Source organism: Ruditapes philippinarum, unplaced genomic scaffold (assembly GCF_026571515.1).
Source record: "Ruditapes philippinarum isolate M1 unplaced genomic scaffold, ASM2657151v2 ctg14792_1_1_1_1, whole genome shotgun sequence".
Lineage (NCBI taxonomy): Eukaryota > Metazoa > Mollusca > Bivalvia > Venerida > Veneridae > Ruditapes > Ruditapes philippinarum.
This window is the reverse complement of record NW_026863581.1, coordinates 3123-13828: the sequence shown is the minus strand read 5'-3', so window position 1 is coordinate 13828 and position 10706 is coordinate 3123. Positions and strand designations below refer to the sequence as shown.

At 32.1% G+C, this 10706-nt stretch overlaps 1 protein-coding gene across 1 annotated transcript; it reads left to right on the top strand.

Annotated features, from left to right (window-relative positions):
* The first annotated feature begins 1645 nt into the window (after window positions 1-1645).
* LOC132722573 (serine/threonine-protein kinase PAK 2-like) lies at window positions 1646-10479 on the top strand. Its single transcript, XM_060707094.1, has 4 exons — window positions 1646-1976; window positions 7553-7728; window positions 8986-9082; window positions 10327-10479. Exons 1-4 carry the CDS (start codon window positions 1962-1964, stop codon window positions 10456-10458), a joined length of 420 nt encoding a protein of 139 aa, XP_060563077.1. The 5' UTR covers window positions 1646-1961; the 3' UTR covers window positions 10459-10479.
* The last annotated feature ends 227 nt before the right edge of the window (window positions 10480-10706 follow it).

Sequence of the window (10706 nt, the reverse complement as noted above, 5' to 3'; positions counted from 1 at the left end):
TGAAAGTCGATCTACATATATTTTTCATTTTAGCTTGTAAAACAACCATTATCGGAGAGGGACAATTCACCATACTTTCAATTCCGAGCAAGAGGGACTGATACAGTGTGGGTGGGTGTTCAAGTAGCCGATCGTCCCCATACAGGCAGTCACATACTCTAACAAATTCAATCGGTCAAGTAATTTGATCTCTACTAAATCTCGTTTTTTTAATTATTATTCATAAATGATTTCTTTTTATGACATTTACTAGAGTAGCTTGAGCGATGGTCGAGAAATAGACTTGAGTCACCGGCCGATGAAACATCTTGCTGCAGCGATGATGACCAACGTAGGTTACCTCGACAACCCTTGTTTCAGCATTTAAACATCGATAATACATGAAAAATAAAGAAGTGAGGTGAAGAAGTATAAAAATCAAAAGGCTGCAAGCTCGGTGGTATTTTCTGATTTTTGCAATCTAAATCGTACTGTATATCTGTATGTATTTTCCTGTTATAAGTTTATTTTTATATACTATAATTCACCTTGCAGGACACCGAGATGCAGCGACTACGTTATTATTTTTTACTATAACAGTTTGATACATGCGGAATTTTGTATGACTAGAGTTGCATCAAAAATCATTTACGGTATGTTTATTTTTTATGACAGCCACACTTTATCCTTTTATCCATGCAGGGTTTGTAATCCTTATTAATGTCGAGGTATTTTGTTCATGATGTTGTTTAACATTTGAACAGAACAGAACATTTATTTCTCTTGTACAACGTGTACATCGTGCACATAAATAACATATTATAACACAATTATAGTCACACAATCTATATAAAACAAAACCAATGAGTTATTAAGAGGATGATTATGGTAATATATTTTGACTCATTTGTTTATTTCTACGATTAAAAGCAATCCTACTAAATTTACAAAGTTTAACAAGAGTATCTTTTTCCTTGCAATTTAACAATTCGATGTAAATAATTTAGCGAAAATCTTCTCGCCAAAACAGTCCGACATGTATATATTCCACTACTGTCCAGTCAGATTTATTTGTGTAATACGCTCTGAGGTATTCGGTAATTGACATCGCAAAAATAGCATTTTCATTGATTAAAATCATGTTCATCTGCGTGCATTTATTGGCAATTCTATAAGCCAACGCTACTATTAATCTTTGAATGCGTTGTAATGTGTTTGATATTTGTAACAAAATAAAAATATTTCTTTCTTTTACATCGCTAGTTTTAAGCTGTTTTGAGAACTACTTCTTGTTAGGTTTGTCGTGAAACTCCTGTGTAAGAGATTGAATGTCAGCATTGTATTTGCTGATCTGCGATCAGGAAATACAAAAAACAAGTTAGTCAACTATTATTATTAATTAAGTGGATTGATATTTTTAAATAACTGAATAATTTTGGTAGTATCGACGTAAATACCCCGATGTGCTCTCAACTGAAGTCCCTTTAAAGCTCCCGTAGCAACTGAAGTCCCTTTGAAGCTCCCGTAGTTACCATTGCGTCGCAATATCCTCAATTACAGACATGTACTCATTTTAAATTGCCATGAAATAGTATTCTTCCGTTCCGCACCTCATGAAATTCTATCCGATTTTACCGGAAGAAATTTTAATTTGTCATACATGAGTAAAATAACCTAATCTGGATGAACATTTTCTTCCTGTTTGACAGAGGTGTTTTATTCTCCCCCCGTACAAATCTTCACAATTTTCTTGAAAGATTGTCAAAAAGATAAACACATTTAAAATGTAATCTAACTTTTGTCGAGTGGTTGCAAGAAGTAAACGTTCAGTCAGAAGTATTTCACATAAACGGAGTAGATAAAAGTGTATGAACATAAATCATCTGTTTGTGTTTTAACTTTACCCAAAGAAGTCTTGACGTTTCCTTCATTTTGGATTTATATATATATACATATTCTAGTTATTTTCCACAGTAAAAACCATGGATTATATTATGGTAAGTATAAACTGGGCGACGATTTTAATGATTAATTTAAGTGCTGACGTCAGAGCGTGTCCCCTAATGTTACAACGTCGGCACTCGCGTGACCCTCTTAGACCAAACCTGTCTGACCGCGTGTCCAGCCATTAATTAAGCTATTGGTATAAATTGGAACCGATTTAAAAACAGGTGTTTTAGTCGTGTTAGAACTAAGACCTTTAAATCATCCAAATACCTGAGGGAAATTAAAACAAAATATCACAAGAAAATATAGTTATATTATTATTAGTTAATATACATATATGATGTTATTTTTTCTACTCACTAATTAGTAAAACTCATAAACAGTAAACCCTGATTAAAACAGTCACCATTATAACTACTGAGTCATTATATGTATACAAGTGTGTATATATATGCGATGACTTTATAAATAAAGTTTGTTATATATGTGTTATTTATACGGTCCATTTCATTTTTGCGTAAACTTCATAGAAATTTGTTTCGCTGGAAATTTAACTGGGACTTTGTTGTACCTGTTTTTTCCCCATTCAATTGCCAAAAAATAAAATTAAAGGAAGTTTGAAATGAACAGTAAATGGGTGCCTCATTGTACCATTATGAAACACATCCCTTTTATAGGAAATGGTTAAAAACAAATTCTTCCTTTATTTAAATAAAACTTTCAATGCGATACGAAATTATTGTTTACTTAATGACTACCCCGTGAGAAATATACAAAATTTGAGCCGTGTCACGACAAAACCAACATAATGGGTTTACGACCAGCATGGATCCAGACAAGCCATCCGCGCAGTCTGATAAGGATCCATGCTGTTCGCTATTAGTTTCTCTACTTGTTATAGGGTCTGTAAGCGAACAGCATGGATCCTGATCAGACTGCGCGGATGCGCAGGCTGGTCTGGATCCATGCTGGTCGCAAACCCATTATGTTGGTTTTGTCATGACGCGGCTCAAATGTATTGTATAAGTTATAGACGGTTGTGATGAGTATTAATGTTGTAGGGAAGATATTAAATAAACCATCTTTAAAATACATTAACACGTCATGCATGGCAACGGTAATATAACCGAAATTTATTTAAAAGATATTATAGAGATCTCTAGTGGTATTCTCGAATTTTGGGGGAGAGTTGGAAATGGAAGTTTATAAGTCATTTTTGTGCTAAGACACAGATATATATCTGTATATTTAGCTTCATGGCTAAGATATTAAAACTTTAAGAATTGAAATGACTATTTGCCGACATATATATCAGTTACATATAACTGATATGTAAAAGTTACTAAACTGAAGTTTCTTAAATTAGAGCAATAGACATTTTTTTATTTCAAAGCTTATTCACTATGTTTCTATATATATCACATATTTTGTATTAAAAAGAAAATCTTTTTTTTAATTCAAATTTAAGTACACAATTATTCGGTGCGCTGAGTTTCTATTCAGGAAAGATTTATACATTGGTGATGTGGACTATTATACAAACATAGAAATAAAACTTCCGCATTGAGGTCATATATCTAAATCAATATATACAGGCCTCTTTATCAGATAGATCTGGGTGTTTTTGTAAGTATATTGAAATTTATGACAAAAAAGTTGTATTTATAAAGCGGAAGAACATGTAGATGACATATATCAACTATCAATTGATTGTACAAACAGCGGGATTTAATATCACAGACATGATCTTGTTTTCTATATCACCACCTGATTACAAAAATACTCAACTCCATCGCCGGTGCCGTAAAAAAACTACAACAACAACAAAAACAAAAAAACTACATTGTACATACAAAACAACCCCAAAATCCTGCCACACACCACACTCATAAGACCACATATACAAATAAAAAAGGAAAATAAAAAAAGAACAGAACAGAAAAAAATATGAGTGTGTCGTAGTTTCGTATAGCATGGCAAACTATACAAAGCAAAATTCACAACAATCAAGGTTGGACAGTATTATATTAAAAAAATATAATGATCGTGAATGACAAACCTGTAATATAAGAGTAATAAATCATTTATAAATCTCGCAGAGTTATTGATAGCTTTAATTATACATTCAAAACATTTATATGTATAGGTTAGTGATTGTTAGTAAACTTAAAGTTATAAATAAAGATTGTCAGGTTTTCAACCGTAAAGATTGTCAGGTTTCAACCGTAAAGATTGTCAGTTATCAGCCATAAAGATTATCAGGTTTTCAACCATAAAGATTGTCAGGTTTTCAACCATAAAAATTGCCAGGTTTTCAGCCATAAAGATTGTCAGGTTTTCAAACCTAAAGAATGTCAGGTTTCAACCGTAAAAATTGTCAGGGTTTCAACCATTCAGGTTTTCAACCATAAAGATTTTCAGGATTTTAACCATAAAGATTGTCAGTTTTTTAACCATTTCGGTGAGAATAATACAACCTCAACGTTATAAACATGAGCTGGGCATGTATAAGAGTTTTCGTCAGACTGTAACAGATTTTAATTACAGAAATGGTATAATGATTAAGATTTCTGCCTCTCAAACCAGGGACTGTGGGTTCTCGAGCCGTACCGGGGTCACAATCATGTACCCTCATATGAACCGGTACTTGTTAGTTTCAGGTATCTCCATGCTCATTTCTTGATAAATTCGTTTCATTTACTATTGAAATAGTGATTAAACTATAATTGATAATCAAAGATATTTAAAATGAAATATAAAACTACCTAAAATATAAAAAAGACTGCCACACCCTTTTTTTATAAATTGAACATTTCCGATATTTTCCGGAGGATATATAGAAGTACACGCATTCATATGGGTCACAGGGGTTATTGACTTTTCAGATGACGTTTATTATAAAATTGAAAACCAATATGGCAAATGTAAAGTTATTTGAATTTAACCTGAAAACTCTCCATTTACTCTTGGGTGGGTATAATGTCACTTTTAATGAAAATTTTATATAACTTTTGACACTGTTTCGTTTTTTTGTCTTATCTAGCTAGCCTTAAATAAAATTTAAAGGCTCATAACGCGTAAAAAATGCTATCAATTTTAATTCCAAAACGTTACTCAGTGTGCATATAAGTGATCAATGCATTTTGGCAATAAGTAGAGTTAAAGTGCTTAAGTGTTTTGTATGGAAGTCAATATACCAATTTGTTTACATTTTACTACCATTATTAACTATATTTTTAACTCACTACTGTTTTCTTCATAAAATATTCTAAATCTTTTATTTCAGCATTATACAAACTATGTTTTCCTTTCTGCAGAAAGATTTTCTTTTTAAATCTGATGTTTTATATCTAGTTAAAGTAAATAGCAAACTGAGGAAAGTAAACAATAATAAATATCTTTAAAATATTGCTTTTGCTTTTGATCGTTTTAATTGTATGTACAGAGGGTGAACTGCAATTGAAGAATCTGGCAAGATGACAATTTTACCCAATACTCCATTACATTGACAATTTTACCCAATACTCCATTACATTATTAATTTTACCCAATATTCCATTACATTATTAATTTTAACCAATATTCCATTACATTATCAATTTTACCCAATACTCCATTACATTGTAAATTTTACCCAATACTCCATTACATTATCAATTTTACCCAATACTCCATTATATTGATAATTTTACCAAATATTCCATTACATTGTAAATTTTACCCAAAACTCCATTACATTATTAATTTTACCCAATACTCCATTACATTATCAATTTTACCCAATACTCTATTACATTATCAATTTTACCCAATACTCCATTTTATTGATAATTTTACCCAATATTCCATTACATTGTAAATTTTACCCAATATTCCATTACATTGTAAATTTTACCCAATATTCCATTACATTATTAATTTTACCCAATATTCCATTACATTATTAATTTTACCCAATACTCCATTGCATCATCAATTTTACCCAATACTCCATTATATTGATAATTTTACCCAATATTCCATTACATTGTAAATTTTACCTAATATTCCATTACATTGACAATTTTACACAATACTCCATTACATTATTAATTTTACCCAATATTCTACTACATTATTTATTTTACCCAATACTCCGTTACATTATCAATTTGACCCAATACTCCATTAAATTACCAATTTTCCCAAAACTCGATTACTTTATCAATTTTACCCAATACCCAATTACATTGGCAATTTTACCCAATACTCCTTTACACTATCAATTTTACCCAATACTCCTTTACATTATCAATTTTACCCAATACTCCTTTACATTATCAATTTTACCCAATACTCCATTACATTATCAATTTTACCCAATACTCCATTACATTATCAATTTTACCCAATACCCCATTACATTATTAATTTTACCCAATACCCCATTACATTATCAATTTTACCCAATACTCCATTACATTATCAATTTTACCCAATACTCCATTACATTATCAATTTTACCCAATACTCCATTACATTATCAATTTTACCCAATAATCCATTACATTATTAATTTTACCCAATACTCCTTTACATTATCAATTTTACCCAATACTCCTTTACATTATCAATTTTACCCAATACTCCATTACATTATCAATTTTACCCAATACTCCAATATATTGATAATTTTACCCAATACTCCATTACATTGGCAATTTTACCCAATATTCCATTACATTATTAATTTTACCCAAAACTCCATTACATTATTAATTTTACCCAATACTCCATTACATTATTATTTTACCCAATACTCCATTACATTATTAATTTTACCCAATATTCCATTACATTATTAATTTTACCCAATACTCCATTATATTATCAATTTGACCTAATACTCCATTACATTATCAATTTTACCCGATACTCCATTACATTATCAATTTTACCCGATACTCCTTTCAATACTCCATTACATTACCAATTTGACCCAATACTCCATTACATTGACAATTTTACCCAATATTCCATTACATTATTAATTTTACCCAATACTCCATTACATTATTAATTTTACCCAATATATCATTACATAATTAATTTTACCCAATATTCCATTACATAATTAATTTTACCCAATATTCCATTACATTATCAATTTTACCCAATACTCCATTAAATTATCAATTTTACCCGATACTCCATTACATTATCAATTTTACCCGATACTCCATTACATTATCAATTTTACCCGATACTCCTTTCAATACTCCATTACATTACCAATTTGACCCAATACTCCATTACATTGACAATTTTACCCAATATTCCATTACATTATTAATTTTACCCAATACTCCATTACATTATTAATTTTACCCAATACTCCATTACATTATTAATTTTACCCAATACTCCATTACATTATTAATTTTACCCAATATTCCATTACATTGTAAATTTTACCCAATATTCCATTACATTATTAATTTTACCCAATACTCCATTACATTGACAATTTTACCCAATACTTCATTATATTGATAATTTTACCCAATATTCCATTACATTATCTATTTATATATGTATAAGAGTTAACAAGACAATAGTTTCACAATTGCAATTTTACATTTTTTAGAGCAAAATGGCCAAAAGCAAGTCGAAGGCGCAGAAGAAAGAGGACAACACAGGTCAGAGTATTGGATGTCCTTTCGAGGTCCATCATAATTTCCATGTCGGGTTTGACCACCTGACAGGGGATTTGAACGGTCTACCACCAGCTTGGAAAGCGTTACTGGGCAGCTCGGATATTACGTATGTTAAAATTGTAGCTTTCTTTTTCATTTTATGTTTTAAATTACTGTTTTTTTTGGAATGGGGTGTGTATGATGTTAAAGGTTTAAAATATGCGTTCTTTTCATGAATGTGAGACATGATTTGTCATTTGAGCCGCGTCATGACAAAACCAACATAATGGGTTTGCGACCAGCATGGATCCAGACCAGCATGCGCATCCGCGCAGTCTGATCAGGATCCATGCTGTTCGATATCAGTTTCTCTACTTGTTATAGGGTTTGTAAGCGAACAGCATGGATCCTGATCAGACTGCGCGTATGCGCAGGCTGGTCTGGATTCGTGCTGGTCGCAAACGCATTACGTTGGTTTTGTCATGGCGCGGCTCATTTCTTGTAGCAGAAGCCCTGAATGTTTTGGATAGCTCTACATGTTTTTCAAAGCAGCACAAAGTTTGAAAATGTATTAAAAATTTAATATTGTCAAGGTAAAAAAATGCAAAAATAGTCCTTACTTCGTTAGTCACACAGCAGAAATATGGCAGTAAATACTGCAAAATATGTCATTCATTGCATTTTACATGTAACGTGTTATTTTTCTTTAAATCTAAGTTCCTTTTTCTCACATTTGATGTTTTTAAATGTTAAGGCTTATCTGGAGACATGCAGCTTTAAAATAAATATGAGGTGTCTTAATACTCACTCACAATATAATTTGTAGATATAATTCTTCTCTCGTGATACTGTAACACGATCATGTAACGTAACGCCTAATTTCGCTATTGTAAATAATGTGTGATTCTTTTACAAAGAAAAGAGAAAGAATCATGTGAAACTAGAAAAGGAATACACGATTTTGCATGAAAAAAGGCATTTTATTTGAATTTGAACAAAAACTTCAATTTCTATTCGAACGAAATCTGCTGATTCTGCGAAAAAAACCATTACCAGGGATTGCGCAAAAAGTATAATGCGCAAAAACTGTCTATTTCACGCAGATATCATTCGCATATAAATCAAAATATTTTTGTTGGAATCAAAAATGCCGTTATCACCAACGTTTTATGGAATAATTCCTAATTTTAGATTGTATTGTAATGCAATCAGTTGCATGCAAAAACAAAGAAACATGTTGAATAGAAATTACAATCTGATGTACATCATTTTCTAAATAACGCACTGAACGTTATTCAGATTGGTACAAATAAATACTTATTTTCTTTAAAAATGTCTACAATATTAAATGTGAACCATGATATATACAAGTTTTGTATTATAGTACAGAAGAACAGAAGAGTAATCCGGAAGCTGTGATCAATTCATTGAAGACCTACAGTAGATCTATCAAACAAACGCCAGATGAACGCTACCTCAAGGTAACTATGGCAACATTAAAAACAAGAAAGAAAGTAAAAAAAAAGAAAGAAAAAAGTAACAACAAAAAGCACATAAATGGACACAACGTAATTAAAAATTGGCCGTCATAATATTCAGTTTTCCACAAAATGAGCATCATTAGTGGCATGACCACGACATGCCATGTGGTAAAAGATGACAACGCGTTCTATTTATATGTTCTGCAGCCGAGAACTTAATCTCTCAGATTTTTAGTTTCAGTGTTTTTACTGATAGTAACTGATATATATCCAATTACACGGTTATAAAGCAAACGATTGTATGAGCAGGGACGCATGTACATGTAATTGTTTTTTATGCTATCATAAATTTCAGCTGCCTATACGGTGGCACAAAGGTGACATGTGTGTGTTTTTATTTATCTGAAAATAAATTATGTTGTGACCACGATATACTACGTTTTGGCCACGAGATTATTAAGTCGTACGCACGAGTAACTATGTCGAGTAACTCGTGGCCACGACAGAGTATCTCGTACGCACGATATAAATAAAAACGCACAAATGTCACCTCTGTGCCACCGTAGATGTCAGATATTATATGAGCCGCGTCACGACAAAACCAACATAATGGGTTTGCGACCAGCATGGATCCAGACCAGCCTGCGCATCCGCGCAGTTTGATCAGGATCCATGCTGTTCGCTTACAAACCCTATTACAAGTAGAGAAACTGATAGCGAACAGCATGGATCCTGATCAGACTGCGCGGAGGCGCAGGCTGGTCTGGATCCATGCTGGTCGCAAACCCACTATGTTGGTTTTGTCGTGACGCGGCTCATATAGATAATATAAACGTCATAATTGTCCAATGAAAAGCGATTATTTGTTAATAGTCGTTCTTCATCAATATAACCAGTAGTTCTAATATTAGTGAGTTTTATTTATATTTCTCAGACAGATAAAATCTTTCAAAGAAATAGGATACGCTATTTGCTGTCACTGGGCGTATTTACTCTTACATATTTAAGATTATAAGAAAAGCCATCATAGCGATTAAGTTTTCGTCTGCTGGCGGTAAAAGAGTTCACCACTGTGACCAGTGCAGACCGAGGTCAGCAGTCTGATCCTAGACTTCACTGTTCGCCAGTCAGTACATAAGAAAAAAAAGGAAGAACGTTTTTACCGTTCAGTCCATATTGAAAGATTAACAAGTCTATATTGAGTCTGGTATTATGTAATAAACAAATGATGATGTAACTTGTAGGTTATTCACTCTGAAGGTGAACCTTTAGAGGATCAGGATGATGTAGAAACAGAAGCAGCTAAAGATGGGGCGAATAAAACAGAAGATGATTCTAAACCTGTTGATGTCACACAAGAAAATGACGAGGTATAATCTTAACTTTATAGTAATGAAAATGTTTTATACATGTAGTGTGTCCGACTCATATTTTCTGATCATGACGTCAAAAGATACAGGCCAGAGGTTGTGTCGGCCATTATGTCCTTAGTTATAAAGATTTTTGACAAGTTTTATGGCCTTATATATATACGGTTGCTTGTAAATATAACCGGAGCCATTACGGCCATATAACATGTCAGAAATATTTGTAACGAATTTACAATACAGCAAGCATCATTTTT

What these genes read in the sequence shown, in the direction of transcription:
- LOC132722573 (XM_060707094.1), top strand. An exon ending in CTGGGCAGCTCGGATATTAC is followed by an intron (nt 7,729 to 8,985) that starts GTATGTTAAAAT and finishes TTTGTATTATAG; the next exon opens with TACAGAAGAACAGAAGAGTA. An exon ending in CAGATGAACGCTACCTCAAG is followed by an intron (nt 9,083 to 10,326) that starts GTAACTATGGCA and finishes TGTAACTTGTAG; the next exon opens with GTTATTCACTCTGAAGGTGA.